This window comes from Coregonus clupeaformis, chromosome 1 (assembly GCF_020615455.1).
Source record: "Coregonus clupeaformis isolate EN_2021a chromosome 1, ASM2061545v1, whole genome shotgun sequence".
NCBI lineage: Eukaryota > Metazoa > Chordata > Actinopteri > Salmoniformes > Salmonidae > Coregonus > Coregonus clupeaformis.
In genome coordinates, this window is record NC_059192.1 from 16,167,357 (window position 1) to 16,188,390 (window position 21,034).

At 43.1% G+C, this 21,034-nt stretch overlaps 1 protein-coding gene across 1 annotated transcript in view; it reads left to right on the plus strand.

Moving 5' to 3' along the window:
* Positions 1–3,610, plus strand: part of LOC121574311 (leucine-rich melanocyte differentiation-associated protein-like) — a 383,827-nt gene extending 380,217 nt beyond the window's left edge. Inside the window, exon 7 of the mRNA XM_041886926.2 lies at positions 2,207–3,610. Within this exon, the coding sequence (XP_041742860.1) occupies positions 2,207–2,286 (80 nt within the window). The 3' untranslated portion in view covers positions 2,287–3,610. The remainder of the gene's footprint in view (positions 1–2,206) is intronic.
* Positions 3,611–21,034: the final 17,424 nt, after the last annotated feature.

Sequence of the window (21,034 nt, forward strand, 5' to 3'; positions counted from 1 at the left end):
AGGCATTGGGATTTTATCGGAGGTGACAGCTCCTCACACTTGAGTGTTTGGATCACCTCAAGTAGCTGGGCTATGAGGGGAATGAGAGCCGCTGCACTACAAAGTCCAGATTTAGATTGACTGAGCTTGTCCCCGGGCCTGTGTTCTGCACGGCTCCCCAACCTGACACAACACACACACTCACTACCGCTGGGAGGAAGACTGCTGCACTGTCTGTCTGCCTGCTGCACTGAACTGGCATCAGGGGTTGTGTGTATGTGTGTGTGTGTGTGTGTGTGTGTGTGTGTGTGTGTGTGTGTGTGTGTGTGTGCGTAGCGTGCGTGCGTGCGTGCGTGCGTGTGCGTGTGTGTGTGTGTGTGTGTGTGTGCGTGCGTGCGTGCGTCCATTCAAGTTTGTGTCTATGTGTGTGTGTGTGTGTGGTGGTGTGTGTATTAGTGGGGCTACTTTGAAGACAGAGAGTTAGAGAGCGGTGGTGTGTCAGGTTTGGTTAGAATGGAGGCTGGCATTGGAATATACTTGCCACTAATATGGCACCAGTATCTCTATCCCCATCTCTGCTTTCTGTCACTATGTGCCATTCTGGTCCCTGTCTCTCTCTCCTACCCTGACAATGTCTCCTCCGATTAAGTGATTGGCTATATCGCTCTGAGCACCCCTCAACTGTTTCTGACATCCCTCCTTTCCTCTGCTCTCATTTCCTCTGCACTCCTCCTCTCATTTCCTCCCCTTCCCTCAGAATAGAATACAACTTTATTGTCCATATGTTACAACCTCCTCTACTAATGCTCTTGATGTCTATTTAAGAAGTGTGTTGAGATCAGAGGACGTATCTGTCCTGCTGTCAGAGGGTCGTTGACAGCGCTAATGCCACTTGTCCTTGCCGAGCGGTGACACCTAGCTAGCTGTAGCTGCATCTCTGCCGCATTCGTCAAGTAGCCCTCTGCTGAGCGCTGTGACATCACAGCTAGGACAGCTAGGAAAGGGTATGGATAGAGTAGACCATTTTGTTTTACAGTGTAACCCTTGGAGGAATAGCAGAGGGTAAATTAATTCCTTTGTTGTTGTTATTTAGTTTTTTACAAAGCTACTAATTCATACCATATTGAATTTGATTAATAAAACAATACTAAAGTCTTCCCCTTGTCTTTAGATTAAGGGATATATGATAAGGAAGATTATAAACGTGTGAATTTTCTTTGTAGCTTGTTTGTTGATGCAGACATTGATTGGATCAATGAGCCATAGGTCAGAGTTCAGCTTTGTTGTTTAGGGCAAGTACAAACATCAAACATCTCCCATACACACTAAATTTCTCTACACGCCTTTTGTATAACATTAAGTATTTAAAGATAATGTCAAGGCCATGGGTCATTTTACTATAGGTTAATATTGATTGTGATAATAAGCTAATGAATGATACATATGATCCGTAGTCATATGAAAATGCAACACACACACACGTTCATGCGTGCGTGTGTTTGTGTGTGTATGGGTGGAGTGGAGGCAGGGCTGGGGCAGTGTGTGTGTGTGTGTATGGGTGGAGTGGAGGCAGGGCTGGGGCAGTGTGTGTGTGTGTATGGGTGGAGTGGAGGCAGGGCTGGGGCAGTGTGTGTGTGTGTGTATGGGTGGAGTGGAGGCAGGGCTGGGGCAGTGTGTGTGTGTGTGTGTATGGGTGGAGTGGAGGCAGGGCTGGGGCAGTGTGTGTGTGTGTGTGGGTGGAGTGGAGGCAGGGCTGGGGCAGTGTGCTTGTTACTGTCTAGACATCGCCCTGAGGCCAAATGCTGTTTCCCCCGCTGTTCCTCCACTTGAGAAGGATACTCATCCTCGCACACACACACACACACACACACACACACACACACATCACAGATGGGATAAGACAGATAGTGACAGATAATAAGCAATTATAATAAACATATCTATATTACAGTTTGAGTATACTGTTGTTTCAATAGCTGAATGAAGATGTATATCAAATATTTGAGATTATATCAAATAAACAGCATTGTGGAACAGACAGAGAAATCAATTTGATGACACTCAAGTTCACTTTTCAACCACCATGGTTTATACAGAATAATGAGGACAATACAGTGTGATAACAAATCTAATCAAGGCAGAATGGCTATACACATCAGGTTTAATCTATCCACAGGTAAATCTGAATTGGACCAGTATTTTAATATTCTTCTTCTTCCACTTTCAGGTGTGTTCGCCAAGTGCCGTTACATCTACTATGGAAAGCATTCGGAAGGCAACCGATTCATCCGCAATGACCAACTCTGATGGACCGACAGAGAGACGCAAACACACACACACGCACACACACACAAGCTTCATTATACACGTCGTTAAATGAAAATTCAAACATCTTCATGAACATGTTCCTTCCGTAACCTATACTGTATCAAGCTTCTCAGAGTAGGATTGCTGATCTAGGATCAGTTTTGCTATTTCGATCATAATGAATGAGATTATATGGACAGGGGGGTCCTGATTTTAGGTCAGCATCCTACTCTACGCTTTATGAATATGGGCCTTGTAGTGTAGTGGCCTGGTCTCTTCCTCCGCTGAGTTGTGGCTGGCTCTCCTGTCAGCTCCACTCTCCTGCCCCAGAGTGAACATTGACACTCACATTGACATAATTGCATCTAAGCAGCAGTGCTCCACATAAACACAACCATACACAAAAGTGCATGCATGCACGCACGCACACACACACACGCACAGAACTGTTCACGCAAGCGCACTCACACTCTCTCTCTTTCACACCCACCCAAACACACACACCCCGTGGCCACGGTGATGGACAGCTCCAGCCAAGCGGCTGATTTGACAGCCACAGCAACCATGATGGATCACCCGTCCCCTACCGCCACTCATCAGGGGTCAGAGGTCAAACCTGATGCCTCACTGGGTGTGAGTGTGTGTGTGTGTGTGTGTGCATGTGTGAGGGGGACAGGGGACTGGGGCGTAATTATGTGTATTTCAAAATGTAAGTATACAGAAAATTGCACCTTTAGAGTGACAGCTAGGAGAAAGACAGAGATACAACATAAAACGAATAACGTTCTAAAACCTTTACAATTCACACCCCTATGTCCACCTAGAGGTATATGGGTTATGAGCTATCCCATATAAGATACATGATATAAGCTAGGTAGATGTTTACACGTGGCACATCTCCAACTTGTCTAAATTGGGGCTTGAGAACGTTAACAGAGGGGATTAGAGAGAGGGTGGAGGCAAGGCCAGACAGGAGAGTGGGAGGAGGAAAGTTAAAGGAAAGCATAGGAAAGTTAGGATAACCTTTAACAAGGAGTCCACCCTTGTGGTTCTGAAGTAGTATTTTAATGGATTATTTCTCAGTATTATTTTTGTGACAATCTCGTATTTTTTCAGTCTCTGTTTTAAATGAATGTACTGTATTCTGATACAGGGCTTGCCTGCAAGAGTAACAACACTTCACAACTTTTCACTTACCAAATGTGTTTAGATTTACACTGTTGTCAGATATACTTTACTATGGTCTGTTTTAGCTCAGCTGGTAGAGCACAGCGCTTGTAACGCCAGGGTAGTGGGTTCGATCCCCGGGACCACCCATACACAATAATGTATGCACGCATGACTGTAAGTCGCTTTGGATAAAAGCGTCTGCTAAATGGCATATTATTATAATATTATTTTTAATGGAAATTAATCAGTTTAGTATTCAATTATTGCATGATAATGTATAATTTGAAGGGATGTTATATTTTCATATGCACAGTGGAAAGACAATCCAACATTCCAATACAAGCTTAAATAAAGAACACATTAGAGACCAAAAAAATATTCAACCTGTATAACTGTCAAATTGTTTCATTAAATTAGGTTTGCAAAATTCTGGTTAAAAAAATGTCCAGGATTCCTCCTTATTCCCTCCTGATTACTTTAATCATCCAAACGGGATTTCTTGAATCCTGAGATTTTTGGGATAGTTACCAGAATTTTGCAACCCTTGATGGTCTATTGAAAACGGAAATTAATAATTTAATTTTAATATCATATTAGTATGGAATGATATTGTTAGTTCATTCTGATTTATGTTAACTTACTATTACCTCAATGGTGTTATGAAGGATTCAGAAGGCATGCTTTTAACATATTATAATATCATAGTTAGGATCTTTAAAATGTATGATAATTTTTCCTGAATATAAACTTCTAACATTTGTGAATCATGTATACTGAACAAAAATATAAATGCAACATGCAACAATTTCAAAGATTTTACGGAGTTATACTTCATATAAGGAAATCAGGTATTTGAAATAAATAAATTAGGCCCTAATCTATGGATTTCACATGACTGGGCAGGGGCGCGTCCATGGGTGGGCCTGGGAGGGCATAGGCCCACCCATTGGGGAGCCAGGCCCAGCCAATCAGAATGAGTTTTTCCCCAAAAAAGGGCTTTATTACAGACAGAGCTACTCCTCAGTTTCATCAGCTGTCCGAGTGGCTGGTCTCAGACGATCCCGCAGGTGAAGAAGCCGGATGTGGAGGTCCTGAGCTGGCGTGTTTAGATGTGGTCTGCAGTTGTGAGGCAGTTGGACGTACGGCCAAATTCTCTAAAACAACATTGGAAGCAGCTTATGGTAGAGAAATTAAATTAAATTATCTGGCAACAGCTCTGGTGGACATTCCTGCAGTCAGCATGCCAATTGCATGCTCTCTCAAAACTTGACACATCTGTGGCATTGTGTTGTGTGACAAAACTGCACATTTTAGAGTGGCCTTTTATTGTCCCCAGCACAAGGTGCACCTGTGTAATGATCATGCTGTTTAATCCGCTTCTTGATATGCCACACCTGTCAGGTGGATAGATTATCTTGGCAAAGGAGAAATGTTCACTAACAGGGATGTAAACAAATTTGTGCACAACATTTGAGAGAAATAAGCTTTCTGTGCATAAAGAACATTTCTGGGATCTTTTATTTCAGCTCATGAAACATGGGACCAACACATTACATGTTGTATTTATATTTGTCTTCAGTATATTTCCTATTAAATATACTCACTAGTTATGTTTCCATTAACTTGTCCAACGATGTTTTGTCCACATTTACAAAGTTTGCAGAGAAAATAGATTTGACAATTGCCTGCTACGGTGCATTTCCATTTAACAATATTGTGTGGATTAAAACAGCTGGACGTAATGACATCACACCTAAAAACAAATACAGCGTTGTAGGCTTGGGTGGTATACCGTAAAGTGCAATCGGAAAGTATTCAGACCCCTTGACTTTTTCCACATTTTGTTACGTTACAGCCTTATTCTAAAATTGATTCAATCATTGTTTTTTTTTAGATCTACACACAGTACCCCATAATGCTCAGTACTTTGTTGAAGCACCTTTGGCAGCGATTACAGCCTCAAGTCTTTTTGGGTACGACGCTACAAGCTTGGCACACCTGTATTTGTTGAGTTTCTCCCATTCTTCTCTGCAGAGCCTCTCAAGCTCTGTCAGGTTGGATGGGGAGTGTCGCTGCTCAGCTATTTTCAGGTCTCTCCAGTAAGAATATCACGTTCATCATTTCGCCTGTCACATAATTTTTCATTATGAAGCTTAACAGTAGTCCCCAGTCACATCGTGTTTGTTTACAAGCACACAACGACGAGAGACCGGAGCCTTTTGAGTGACTCACGGGTGATCTAGTTACAGTATGGAATTCACAACTAAATGTTTGCCAGCTAGATAGATATCTTATAACTATTAAGTTAACTGTCTAAAATGTGATAAATGCTCTGCAGCTGTGCATTTGGTTTGCTAATTTAGTAGCTAGTTAGCTATCTCGCTAGCTAAGTGGTTAGCTTCTTCCAAAATAAAGCATTGCTTGGTAACACCAGAGAATCTCCTCCTGGATCAAGAACCTTGCTGTCTAATATTTGTTTTGTGCATGCAACAAACTGTGAGAAGCATTTTTCAGTTACTTGTATAACTTTATGAGCTGGGATGTCTGTCCTTCAAATACTTTTGGTCAGAGACTGCATAAAATGTTCACAATGCGCTCATTAGGATTTAGTTAGCATTCTCTATGGGATTTTACATGTACTTGTTAGCATTTCTAATCTTCAGATTACAAAGGCTCATCGGGGTTTGAAAAAGCACCCATTGTGTTCAATGCCGGTATTACCGAATATTCCGGTATGGCACAAGGTCAGTATGAAGGTATAACAAACTGGATACCACCCCAGGCTATAGTGTTGAATAAAAATGAAGTGGTTGAAGTGTTTCCATTACCCGTTTATGCCCTCCCACCTAAAAGCCAGCATGGATAGAAATATTTGTCATATTATAATAATTCTCATGTGCCAACGTATCGCCACGGTCCGTGCCATGGTGAAACTTGCACTCCTGTAGATCTGAAAGAATTGGATGGTGAAACATGCATCGAGCCAACCAGAAAAGCAAGGTGAAGCAGTTCAGCCATTCTTGAAAGTCAGGACAAACCTTGTCCTACAAATAAACTTTATATTTATAGATGAAAAATATATTTAGCAGGCACTAGGCATATAGAATTAAATGTGGAATGGAGCTTAATAGTTACGTGTTGACATCACATGCCCCGCGTACCTTAAAGATTATTCGGCAATGATCATTTATTCGAAAACACCTTTTCCGTCATAATTTGTCGCAATAAAGAAAGTTAGGCAAAATAAACATCTACTGTCGAACGGATAAAAATGCTGTCGATCTTAAGAAAATGTCTCCTATATCTACCGTTTCCATTACACATGTCGCAATTCATTTTTTTGCTTTTGTCAAATAAACCTGCATAATGTCATCTTATTATTTGCAATTTTGAAATGAGGCAATGCTGTTATAGGTGATCCCAAGTACATTTTGTATTACCCTTTAAAGGTCACTGCTTTTATTGATTAAAATATTTTACTTGAGCTGTAGTGCTCTGTCTACATGGTTATTGGAAATGTCAAATTGCGTCATTATTCACATATTCCATCAAATTTGACTGAATACAATGCATGCTTGTTATTGGTCCAAATCATATTCTAATGTTGAGGCCTGGACAGCCGCTTCCCTCCACAATGTCTCTTTTGTTTTGACATATTCACCTGCTCCTCTACTCAATTCATTACCGTCTCCTTTTCCTGCTCCTCTATTCCAGTCGTTTCTGTAAGAGGTAACTGTCTTCCACATTAGCCCAAACAGATCAGGGAGATGTGAGAGGGAGCACTTGGAGCTTCAGTCCTGCTTATCAATCTAACAGACCGACAGATGACAGAAAGGTCAAAGATAGCCCCACACTGTATATTCAGGGTGTGCGTGCGTGTTTGCGTGGATCCGTGTGTGTTCCTGCGTACGTCTGTGAGCTACTTCCTCCTATGAGACCATGCATCCGTAACATTGGGGAGGCCGGTCACTAGTGGCAGCGTTTCAGAATGACAAGGTTTATTTGTGCGTGTTGTGATATGTTCAGAGGAAACCGGCCCTGACAGCTGGTGGAGGCAGGAAGAGGGGAGCCACAACAAGTTTCCCCCGCCCGGCAACACAAAATGTCATCCTTCCCCTGGCTGCTTCTCTCCTCACCCTCCCTGCCCGCGCCAGCCCAACCATCCTGCTGAAAAGAGCAGACATTTAAAACTTTGTGACATGTGTCACAGGCACTGCCATTGAGCCAGTGCTGCTGACGGAGCTGGAATTGACAGGCCGGGAGCCACCGGAGCTGGCTGGAGGACACACCGAGTTTGGTGTGTGTCACTTCCCATCCTCGTCAGAGCACAGAGCACAGCCGCATCCCCAGCACACAAACTACTGCATTATGAGATGGGCAGGGAGGGCGACAGCATGCTGCAGCGTGTAGACATCTGCCTTACTGACATACACTAGAGAGAGTGTGTGTGTGTGTGTGTGTGTGTGTGTGTGTGTGTGTGTGTGTGTGTGTGTGTGTGTGTGTGTGTGTGTGTGTGTGTGTGTGTGTGTGTATGAGAATGTGGGTACTGACATCTGACATGAGACTGACATGGTGGTACAGCAGACTAATTAAGGTATAAACCACAGAACAACCTGTGGGCGATGCCATGTGTAACCCGCATCTGCAGTGGATCCTGGGTACCTCCTGGGTGTGTGTGCGTGTGGACTAGGGATGACTCTGGCAGCCAGGGGAAATGAATTTAAGCTGCAGACACTTTGCCTGGGGATACAGGTGCCACGTGGGAGACTGGGCTCCACACCACACGACTCAAACTGTCTCATAGCACTGGGTTCAGTGCTGGGCCTTTCACAGCTTACCCACTGAGGGATAGAACCCTTTACATATTACCTACAGGTGTGTGTGTATGTTAGAGGATGGTTGGGGAGAAATTTCTTGTTAAACATGGAAGCTTGTAATATGACCTTGACCCTTGAATCTTGAACCTATAATGCACAGCTGTATTGGCCAATGTAAGCTCAGATAACTTGCCTTTTCGACCATCTGAGTCATATTATTCAGGAGCGTAAAGTGCTGTGAGCTGTATCGCAGAGACACAGCACCCTTCACCCCTTGTCTCCCCAACAGGCACAGCGCAGACTGACTGGCTGTCACTGGAACTTAGTCCACATCATCTCTAGTCCTCAGACAACAGGCCTCAGCCCGCTGAGTGATTGACACGAGCAAATGCAAATTCACAGAGACAGGAAGGAAAGAAATAACAAGAGCAGTGTTGGTGAGTGACAGTTGGCCACTGATAGCACACAAGCTAACAGGGTTGTGGATGGATGGGGCAAGGTTTCCTTTAGCTAGCTCTTAAAACCTCCACCCTCTCTCTCTTTCGCACTCGCTTCCCCCATCTCTATCTCTTTCTCTCTGTTGCTCTCTATCTCTCTCCATCTCTCGCTCCCTCTCGCTCCCCTCTCTGTCTCTTGCTGTACCCCCCCCCTTCTCTCTGCACCTGAAGACATCTGTCCATCTGCCAAATCCTCCTTCATCAAGTGCTGTCCAGAGGAGGTGAGAAAAGGCCTTATTTCCGGGCGTCGTTTCAGATGAGTAGCATGTTTCATTGAGGGGAAGGAAGACGATGTAATTAGCTTGTCAGTCTGCTTCAGGCTCAGCTTGCTCTCCCCCTCTCTCTTTCTCTCTCTCTGTCAAAAAAGATGGACGGAGTGACACAAGAGCTCACAGCCAGTTGATAATGTGGCAATTAATGTCATAAATAATTCCAATTGCCAATTACATCAGAATAGACTCTTGGTGCTTTAAAAGAGAAGAGTAGTCCCTTATCATTTCCTCTAACAACCATCATCTTTCCTCTTTCATTATGAGCCCTTTATACATGATGATGTGATATGACCTCGCAATCTGTCAGACATTATTTTATTAGGGCACAAACCAAGACACAATGACAATGCATGATAATGGATGTGTATTTTGTATTTTTTACCTTGTGCACATCACAAGGATAGCGAACATTCTGAAATGTCATTGACATGTACTTGTAAATGAGAAATATAGCTGTATTAGAAAAGTCATCTAATTTGGAAGGAAAGACGATTATGTGAGAGAAATCAATGTGAAGTGATATTTGAAAGGTTGCTAAAGCTCAAGGAAGACTGTGAATATTGATCCAGCACTGACATACAGTATCTGTGTGGGAAAATCCTTCCTCAGTCTGGATCTTCAGGAAACAGGTCAATCGACCCAGTCAGGTGAGTATAGGCCAGGTTTACAGTATGTACTATAATACATGCGTCTGTATCGGCCCAGTTTGGTGACCTGACCAGGTAAAAAGGCCCTAGTTACTGTACATAGGAAATTGCTAAGGTTTTTTCTTGTTTAGATTACACGGTCCGGAAAAACCCAGCGCTATACTACAGGACTGCAACTGCTTTTTATCCGCAGCATCAGTGACTTGTGTAATCGCATTTGTCTCCCTAAGTCAAGCTACTCTAAATGGCCCACATTTGAGTGACACTAAACTCCTTCCTCGGAAATGTATGAGCAAATAAAATGAGCTCATCACATGTAAAGGCCCTGGTAATGCATTGTAAAACACCGTTAAACACTTCAGATGTATCTTCGGGAGCCAGGAAGGTCTCCGCGACAGTAATATATTGTCTGCGTTATAATGTCTCAAGGTCGTGTCAGTTTTGCCTACCTAATGCATGGATTCCTGTTACTCACACAGACTCCAATCATCCTCGCGGAGCCTTGGGATGAACATTTGACTAAGTAAATCAGCCAACATGCTGGCATTTCTATTACCTTCCTATGTGCTACTGACAGAGGAGATGAATACTACCAAATAAAAACACATGGCTGTAGATCATATTTACTACTGCTCAGAGTGAGCCAGGTGCTCAGAACACTGCAGTCTGTTAGCTGGTATAGTGTTTGTCATCCTGTAAAGTCAGTATACAATAGTGTGTGTGTGTGTGTGTGTGTGTGTGTGCATGTTTAGATCTGTATTAGAAGTGTGAGCTTGATGTTGATGCTTAGCTTCAGTGCTTCCTCTCATCCCACCCGTCACTGTCTCCATCCTTGTTAGATTGTGGGTGTAATTATTGTGCCATTTATTGCATGAGAATTATTTGCTTTGACTCTTTTAATGTAATTAATGTAGCTATCCCGAGGGGGTACATAGTTAACACGCTCATTCATATATTATATTATATTAATGCATGTCAGTGTTAATGGTGACCCTTGTATGGCAACAGTACTATACGTGTTTTATTCATTTTCAATTAATTTGTTGTTTTTTACTAATGTTTTTATTCACCATAAAGTCATATTCTCCGAAATATATCTAATAAAAGTGCTGTAAAGTAATGGTAGGTGTCAGGTTCCTATGGCAAGGGCTGAGTATTTGTTGATGAGCCTTTTGATGAAACAACATCAACAGCATGAAATAAACAACAAACAACAACACAACATAGTGAGGTATTACTTGAGATTAACAAAAACTGACATTTTCAACATTTATGCTTCTTCCGTATCAATAAATTCATAATTACATGATTCTTCTGGCACGGATAAGAAATGTGTAATGTTCAATTTGGCACATGACAACAAACATGTTTTGCATCTGAACATTCTCCCCCTCTGGCCTTGGTTCTTCTCCACATCGAGAGAAAAAAGCCTGAGGTGTCGATTTCACATGCTTGACTTGGACAATCAAACATTTCATAGGAAAATGCTGGAAATATTGGCATTTACTCACATTCGCGAACAGGTCCTGAGGGTAGACTTGTACCTGACGAATAAAAATGAGCTAGAACAAGAAATGCCCTGTGGAGAGAGGGTCTATGGGGGTTTTACAAGGAGGCCAATTCTGTATGACAGCTTTATGTACAAGAAAAAACCCTGACTGCCAGTTGAACAAATATAGACAAATATTACACTGAAAACAATGACACAACCGTTAGAATACAAAGCTGACTCTCTCTTCTCTGTTCTCATCCTCCTAGATCTATCCGCTGCTTTCAACACCGTGAACCATCAGATCCTCCTCACCACCCTCTCAGGGCTGGGCGTCTCAGGCTCTGCACACTCTTGGATTGCATCCTACCTGGCAGGTCACTCCTACCAGGTGATGTGGAGAGGATCTGAGTCTGCACCACATGCTCTCACTAATGGTGTCCCCCAGGGATCGGTTCTAGGCCCTCTTCTGTTCTCTATACACAGTCACTCTGCTCCGTCATATCCTCACATGGTCTCTCCTATCATTGCTATGCGGATGACACTCAACTACTTTTCTCCTTCCCACCTTCCATGGTGTCCCCCTCCCAGAGTGCAAAGAACCTTGGCGTGATCCTGGTCAACATCCTGTCATTCTCTGCAAACAGACTTGGTCCTGCAGGTTCATGCATTACAACATCCACAGAGTACAACCCTTCCTCACACAAGAAGCATTCTGTTGGCTGGGCTCCCTGCTTGTGCCATCAAACCTCTGCAACTTATCCAGAACGCCGCAGCCCTCCTGGTGTTCAACCTTCCCAAGTTCTCCCATGTTACCCTGCTCCTCCGCACACACCACTGGCTTCCAGTCGAAGCTCGCATCCACTAAAAGACCATGGTGTTTACCTACGCAGCATTACATTTGACATTTTAGTCATTTAGCAGATGCTCTTATCCAGAGCGACTTACATTAGTGCATTCATCTTAAGATAGCTAGGTGAGACAACAACATATCACATTCGTAGCAAGTACATTTTCCCTCAACAAAGTAGTTATGCCCCTCCCAACCTTCAAGCTATGCTCAAACCCTACACCCCAAACCAAGGACTCTGTTCTGCCACCTCTGACCTCTTGGCCGTCCCACCCCTACTGGGTGTCGGCTCCCACTCAGCCCAGTCAAATCTCTTCTCTGTCCTGGTACTCCAATGATGGAACCAGCTTATTGCCAATGATGGACTCCCTGCCTATCTTCCGAAAATATCTGAAACCTACCTCTTCAAATAGTATCTTAAATTAATCCCACTAGCACTGACTCTGCTGATATCTACTTTATTGAGGGAAAATGGACTTGCTATGACTGTAATATGTGGTTGTCTCACCCAGCTATCATCGTAATTGCTCTGGATAAGAGCATCTGCTAAATGACTAAAATGTAAATGTAAAGCACTTTAGTCCTGTTTATACCTTGTTCTAACATGCATCCTTTGTCTTGATCTTGTCTACATTCTGATTGTGCCCAAGGTTTAGATGATTAAAAGACTCATTGTGATCTGATTGTAATCAGATCTTCCTAATCACCTTCAGAGGTAGTCAGACATGCATTGTGACTGGATATCTTACATGTGTAGACGGATTTGGACAGTGAAACCATTTAAATCATAATTATTCCACCCTCTAAAATCGTTGACAGGTGATGCCTTGTGTCTTAAAATAAATAAATAAATGTTGAAAGAATATATTTCAAATAATTTGGTCACAATGAGGACACAGTGGATGGATAAGAGACTGTACCATGTCTAGATGCAACGGCTACAATGTGGGCACAATCACAATGTGGATAAGTTCAGGACAAAGGATGCATGTCAGCATAAAGTGTCGCCACTTGCACCAGCAAATTGTTAACTTTTCGGTGGCGCTGACTGCTTTGACGTTTCAGGAGGGAGGTCAAGTGTGCTAGCAAGGCAGAGGTCCTGGGTTCGAGCCTCGGTCTGAGCCGAATCAGGAGGAAGTGGTACTCACTAAAAAGCAGCATGACGTCCTTTATATTAGCGTAAAAACAAGGCTATTGAATACTGTGCTGTCTTGAACCTGGTGACTACGGATAGCTATGGATTTTTGGTTCAGAATGATCATAGGTCTCATAGAATATGTCATACCAGTCTTTGTGAGAGGTCTACTGTATGCACATTGACAATAAAGAGCATATCACAATCCTAAGTGTCTGTGAACTGTAAACTTTCTACATATGAATACACACAGCATGGTCCCTGCAGTACTATGGCCTGAGGAAACTGGGGTGTCTGACTGACTGTCCATCTATCTGTCTGCCTGCAGTGGTGTGGATTTGGGTTGGATGGTGTGGGTTGTTGCTGAAACATCTCCATTGTGACTACTGATAATACATCAAAGTAATAGTTAATTTGCAAGTGCTGGCCGTCTTTATCATACAAGCCATGTTAAAAGAAATTGAGATCTCTGGAAGCACTGGAAATGATCCTGTCACGACTTCTGCCGAGGCTGCCTCCCCTCCTTGTTCGGGCAGGTTTCGGCGTTCGTCGTCACCGGCTTACTAGCTACTGCCGATCCCATTCTCATCACTCCACTTGTCATGTCTTGTCTTGTAAATCACACACACCTGGTGCTCATTCCCCTAATTAGTATGTGTATAAGTGTTCCCTCTGTTCCCCTTGTCTTTGTGAGTGATTGTTTCATTGTGAGAGCGAGTAGCTTGGTTGAGCTCGGTTGAGCTACGCTTCCATTTGTTATTGCCAAGGTGGAATGTTTCCCTTGTGATAGTTTCGTTTTGACGCTTGGTGCGTTTTATTTATGTGAACGGAATAAACTCTGGACTTCGGTGTTTTACCTCCTGCGCCTGACTCCTTCATTCACACCTCATCACAGATCCCTTCGGGGATTGTTCACCACAAATGAAATCCTTGTATCATGAACACTCTTATGGCGCCCTATCCGAAAATGGTATGCCTGTAAATCTGGAGGTCACAGTGAACTTCATGTATGTTTTGTCCTCCCACTGTGGATAATGAGTGGATGTACCATATTGCGTTTTTTATTTATCTTCTACCTGACTGTTTTTCAGGTGGCAATTTAGCTTTTTTGTAAATATCTGAAATGAATGCAAAGACGGAGCATTGTGAGAAGACATTACGGATCCTCTCCAGACGGTATTATATCAAAGGGAAATTGTATTTTCACAGCTAGATATAATTAATTACTTTGTGCAGAGAGTCAGAGGCGCACATACGGCTCACACATTTTGTCTACAAATTGCATTTTCTGTTTCAATAAAGCTTGCCACACAAGATAAATATATTATTACATGTAGTGTTTTCTTTCCTTCAAACCAAGATACAGAGACTAATACAGCTTAGAAACAGAGATTGATTGACCATGAGGTTTGTGTGAGCTGGAAATAATTGTCAGTCTTTGGGACAATCACAGGCACTTTAGCACTTTCAGGCTCCCAAAACTCTATTTTCAGGGTTTCGAAACACAATTGTTGGGGTTTCAAAACAATATTTATGGGGGTTTTGAAATTAGTTTTGAGGTTTTGAAACAACATTTTCAGTGTTTGTAAATCGATTTGGGGTTTTAAAACACAATTTTGGGGGATTTGAAACAATTGTGGGGGATTTGAAACACACATTTCCACACTATGAGGTTGGAATAATACTATGAAATTGTGAAAATGATGATAATGCCCTTTTAGTGTAAGAGCTGTTTGAAAAGAATGCCTAAAAGTTCTGCTTGTTTTGGTGGGAGGGAGTTTTGGCCTGCCTGGTGACATAACCAGGCGGTAAATTAGTTAATAGACCAATAAGAAAGGGAGTTCCAAACCTCTCTGCCAATAACAGCTAGTTTTCAGTTTTCCCCTCCCCACTCAGACCACTCCCAGGCAGTCCTACCTAAAGTCTTGCTTGAAAAATTGATCTTTGCTAAGAATCTATTTTTGTTTATTTTTGACCATTTCAATTGAAAACAAACACAGAAAGTTACTTAGTTACCCAGAAATTATTTGATATTGAGATAAAAACGGCTGCATTGGACCTTTAAAGTATATCTACTGCTCTGCACTTGTGATTGTTTTATCTCCTTTTTATGTATTGATGCCATTTTTAGTTTTGTTGTTTTTTCCACCTTATGTGCATTGAGCGTGGGAAATGTGCTCTACAAATAAGTATTATTATAAATATAAATAACACAAATGATTGATCTGCATATACAGCAGCTGGTGTGAATGTCATTAAGCGAAATGTTTGTCTGCGTGGGTAAAGTTTAACCGTGAGCCATAACATTTGGGTATTACATATTCTGTTTCACAGGCGGGCTGATAAGCCTAACCTCGACCATCTTTCCAAACGTATTGATTAGGCTGTGAGAACAGAGCATGCAGGCAGAGGAATAGAGCAGAGGCTAAACTTGAGACAATTCAGTTCCCACTCAAGTCCTCCTCCATTACATGATCAAGAGAAAGTTGTACTCATGAAGTGAAAGACTTGTAGGTGAATTATGCTGTATAGTAAGGTCAATAAGACCAAGGTTAGGGTTAAGGCTGAGGTAATCTCACCCACCAGCTGGCTCTCTCTCTGTCGCGACATCTGGTTTCAGAGCGGACGAAACAACGGCTGGTTTTAATTGGCTGATCTCTCAGTCCATCACCATCTAGAGCAACCCTTAGAACCTCCCCCTAAGGCCTAGATTCAATAAGATCAAGCGTTAACCAGCAATAGCAGACACACGCATAGCGGATGTTATGGCGGTGGACATGCGTTGGAGCCGTCAAATCAGTGAGCAGCTGCTCTTGCGATCATTGTCAGGACCCGCCCCAATCGCGTTAGAAGTTCAGAATGAGAAAGTGTAGGCTATATATACTGAACAAAATTATAAATGCAACATGTAAAGTATTGGTCCCATGTTTCATGAGCTGAAATAAAAGATCCCAGAAATTTTACATATGCACAAAAACCGAATTTCTCTCAAATGTTGTGCACACATTTGCTTACATCCCTGTTAGTGAGCGTTTCTCCTTTGCCAAGATAATACATCCACCTGAAAAATGTGGCATATTAAGAAGCTGATTAAAGAGCATGATCATTACACAGGTGCACCTTGTGCTGGGGACAATAAAAGGCCACTCTAAATGTGCAGTTTTGTCACACAACACAATGCCACAGGTGTCTCATGCTTTGAGGGAAAGTGCAATTGGCATGCTCACTGCAGTAATGTCCACGAGAGCATTTTCCAGATAATTTAATGTTAATTTCTTTACCATAAGCCGCCTCCAACTTCGTTTTAGAGAATTTGCAGTACGTCCAACCGGCCTCTCAACCGCAGACCACGTGTAACCACGCCAGCCCAGGTCCTCCACATATGGCTTCTTTACCTGCGGGATCATCTGAGACCAGCCACCCAGACAGCTGATGAAACTGAGGAGTATTTCTGTCTGTAATAAAGTCCTTTTGTGGGGAAAAACTCATTCTGATTGGCTGGGCCTGGCTCCCAAGTGGGAGGGCCTATGCACTCCCAGGCCACCCGTGGCTGCGCCCCTGCCCAGTCATGTGACCCGATCCTGCAGGTTCATGCTCTACAACATTCGCAGAGTACGACTCTACCTTACACAGAAAGCGGCACAGGTCCTAATCCAGGCACTTGTCATCTCCCATCTGGATTACTGCAACTCGCTGTTGGCTGGGCTCCCTGCCTGTGCCATTAAACCCCTACAACTTATCCAGAACGCTGCAGCCCGTCTGGTGTTCAACCTTCCCAAGTTCTCTCATGTCACCCCGCTCCTCCGCACACTCCACTGGCTTCCAGTTTAAGCTCGCATCTACTACAAAACCATGGTGCTTGCCTACAGAGCTGTGAGGGGAACGGCACCTCCTTACCTTCAGGCTCTGATCAGACCCTACACCCAAACGAGGGCACTACTTTCATCCACCTCTGGCCTGCTAGCCCCCCTACCTCTACGGAAGCACAGTTCCCGCTCAGCCCAGTCAAAGCTATTCGCTGCTCTGGCACCCCAATGGTGGAACAAGCTCCCCCACGACGCCAGGACAGCGGAGTCACTGACCACCTTCCGGAGACACTTGAAACCCTACCTCTTTAAGGAATACCTGGAATAGTATAACAGTAATCCTTCTACACCCCCCCCTCCCCCAGTGGTGGTTGTCCCACTGGCTATCCTAAGTTGAATGCACCAATTTGTAAGTCGCTCTGGATAAGAGCGTCTGCTAAATGACTTAAATGTAAAAATGTGAAATTCATAGAATAGGGCCTAATGAATATATTTCAATTTACTGATTTCCTTATATGAACTGTAACTCAGTAAAATCGTTGAAATTGTTGCATGTTGCGTTTATATTTTTGTTTAGTAGAAATAATTATGCTCAAATTGAAAAATCATTAAACAAAATAATGATGATTTTTATTGTCCTAATCGAGATGTAGATTACATCTAACATTCCAGTGTTCAAACTTGTAAACAAGGCTGCATGGGACTTCTGTTAATGTGTCATGCCCTGACATAGAGTTCGCTAGTTGGTTTGGTCAGGGTGTGAATATCTATGTATGTGAAATTCTATGTTATTGTAGATCTATGTTGGCCGGGTGTGGTTCCCAATCAGAGGCAGCTGTCGATCGTTGTCTCTGATTGGGGATCATACTTAGGTAGCCATTTTGCCTACCTATGTTGTGGGATCTTGACTCTTGTTTGTGTGCAGCCATTGTGAGCGTCACGTCACTTTTCTTTTCTTGTGTGTTAACTTAGTGAATAAACATGTATGCATTCCACGCTGCACCTTGGTCCAATCCTATACTCTAAGCACGTGACATAATGCCAGGAGCCACTTGTGGATTTGACAGCTATAACGCAGTTCCACCTCCGACATGTCAAAACAACCACTATGCGGATGTCGGCTAAAACGGATCTGATTGAATAGAGCCCTATGTGTGCTGCATCCTGGGACCAGTATTGTTTTTGTGTTCCTGTGCAACAAACAGAACTCGGTTAGCTCGTGCAACATGGAAAGCTATGATCCCTTATTGATATCACTTGTTAAATCCACTTCAATCAGTGTAGATGAAGGGGAGGAGACAGGTTAAAGAATGACTTTTAAGCCTTGAGATAATTGAGATATGGATTGTGTATGTGAATGGGTGAATGGGCAAGACAAAATATTTAAGTGCCTTTGAACGGGGTATGGTAGTAGGTGTATCCAAAATGGTCCACCACCCAAAGGACATCCAGCCAACTTGACACAACTGTGGGAAGCATTGGGGTCAACATTGCCCAGCATCCTTGTTGAATGCTTTCGAACACCTTGTAGAGTCCCTGCCCCGACGAATTGAGGCTGCTCTGAGGGCAAAAGGGGGGGGGTGTTCTTAATGTTTGGTATACTCAGTGTACATCATGTTACAGGATAACTAGCAGAATTACACTGGCTAGCTATTAGCATGAACGGCGGGCGAAATGTTCTTACTACCTCGGGTTCCGGGGAATTATTTCCGTGGTGCACATAACAAACACTTTTCCATCTCGATTTGGAGCCACGCCTCATAGTCGTGTGATTCGCTCAGAATTTGAATTGGTTATCATGTCTCTCAGTAAATCCCCACCCTCTAAATCCCAAACAGTTCAACACTGTTAACAGGCTCTATGCTCCAGCAATTCAAGCCTGGGGATGAGGTAAGGGGGTGAACCAGGATGAGCCAGGATATCCATTGAGCCAGGATGTGTTATTTTGAATTGGATAAAAAGTTGGGTAAACTGATTGATTAATTTTGAGTTAGTTACATTTTTTATTTTGAGTTGGGTAAACGTATTATTTTGATTTAGATAAATGTATTATTTCGAGTTGGATCAAATTATTATTTTCAGTTGGGTAAACTGATTGATTAATTTCAATTGGGTAAACATATTTTAAGTTAGGTAAATATATTATTTTAAGCATTATTTTGAGTTGTATCAAATCATTATTTACATTTGGGTAAACTGATTAATTTGAGTCAGGTAACCTTGAGTTGAGTTACTCAATAACTCGAATTGGGTAAAAACTTGGTTTGTGTTGGTTAAACGGTTGGGGAAACGTACAATTCTGATTGTGAGTTGGGTAAACTGATTGATTAATTTGAGAGTTGGGAAAGCATATTATTTTGAGTTAGATCAACTTATTAAAAGGTCCCTTTGGCTAGGGTTAAGGTTACCACAACCCTAACCCTCGCCAGAAGGATTTTCCTCAACACTGACTGGGAGAAACAAGATAGAAAAGTTATCCTTGATTTCATAGTACGGTAATAATGAAGGGTTAGGAGACTCCTCTAGTCCCCTCCAGGGCCTCTAAATGGTTTTCACTGTTTATTTGCGTGTCAGTATTTAGATCACACACTCAGCCAGAGTGACAGTTTTACAAAGGAAAAAAAGAAAGATCCACCAACTTTTTTTCGGAGGGGGAAAAAAGACTAATTATAAATGGCATTGGAAGAAAGAGAAAACAGCCCTTCTCCTGTGCCTTTGTTGTTCTCCTTTAGTTCTGTTAATTGGCCCCAGGTAAAGATTAGCTGCAGCCTCAAATGAAGCTGCACTCACACACCCACACACACACCCACCCTCTCTCTCTGCCTGTCTGCCTGGTTGCTATTGACAGTGTCAGAGCTAAGAGGGGATGGCTTAATCAGCACGGACACTCTCAGCATTGATTTGACAAGGCTCTGTAATGACCTTGTTGTTTTGGTAAAGGTTGACTGTTCATCTGCCATGGTGCTGATGATGCACTGGGCATGCCACATCGTCATGGAAACCGCCATCACACACGGCTGAGCTGGAATATATCTTCTTTGTATATCTGTGTCTCTGTATCTGTTTCTCTGTCTTCCTCTCTTTATTTCTCCCTCTCTGCCTCTCCTTTTCTCTCCGTCTTCCTCTTTCTCTCTTTTGCATGTTGTTTGCTGGGGCTGATGTGATGTGACCAGAGGTGTGTGTGTGTGTGTGTTTGCACGTGCCTGGGTGTGTGTGTGTCGTGTGTATAACACCCCAGCTTGATATCCAGCGAGGTCAAAGGGAAAGGCAGTAATTGGTGTCAACATGCCTCACATCACTGTCATGGAAATCCAATCATTACAGCCATCACAACATGGATTGACTGAACCCAGCTCAATACTCCTACTGACTCTGTCGTTTCATTTAGCTTGCTAGCAGTTCATCTGGAAAATAATTTTACACTTTATTGATTTACCAAATGGCCCATAATGACTTCTCAAATGCACTGTTTATTCACGACAGCAGCCAAGAAAACTAGGGCCTACCTACGCATTGCTTTTCAAGCCTCATAAGATGGCTGTTTTGAGGGCGTTCGTTCTCCTTTTTATATCGCTCTTATGCTTGATGTGAGTTCAAAGCGGAACTAACAGGCTCCCCGTGCAGCTTTCTTGGGCGCTGCGTGATCTGGCAGCAGCTGTGTTGTATTTAGATCAACAGCACCTTGCTTTGTTTGTATTAGGGCCTAAAGACATCCAGTGCTAGCTAGCGCTAGCATCGTGCTTCGCCTGGTTCCTAGCCACAGGCACTCAGGCATCCTCCAGAAGAAGACACTTGTCGTTCCTGTGAGGATGATTTGCGATGAGCTCGAGGTTCATGATGCTATCGGGTGCTGTCAGACCAATCCCAGAAGCCCCCTGGCGTCTGCTGGATAGACCATGCCATCCATTGACACCAGACGGTAAATATTATTGGCAGCCTGACATCCTCTCTCTGGCGGTGACTGTCACTGGCTGTGTAAAATCGTTAATAAGCAACATGATGGGGCCACTGTCTGACTACACGTCACGGTGAGACTATGGCAGCCCTCTGTTAACCAGAGGACTG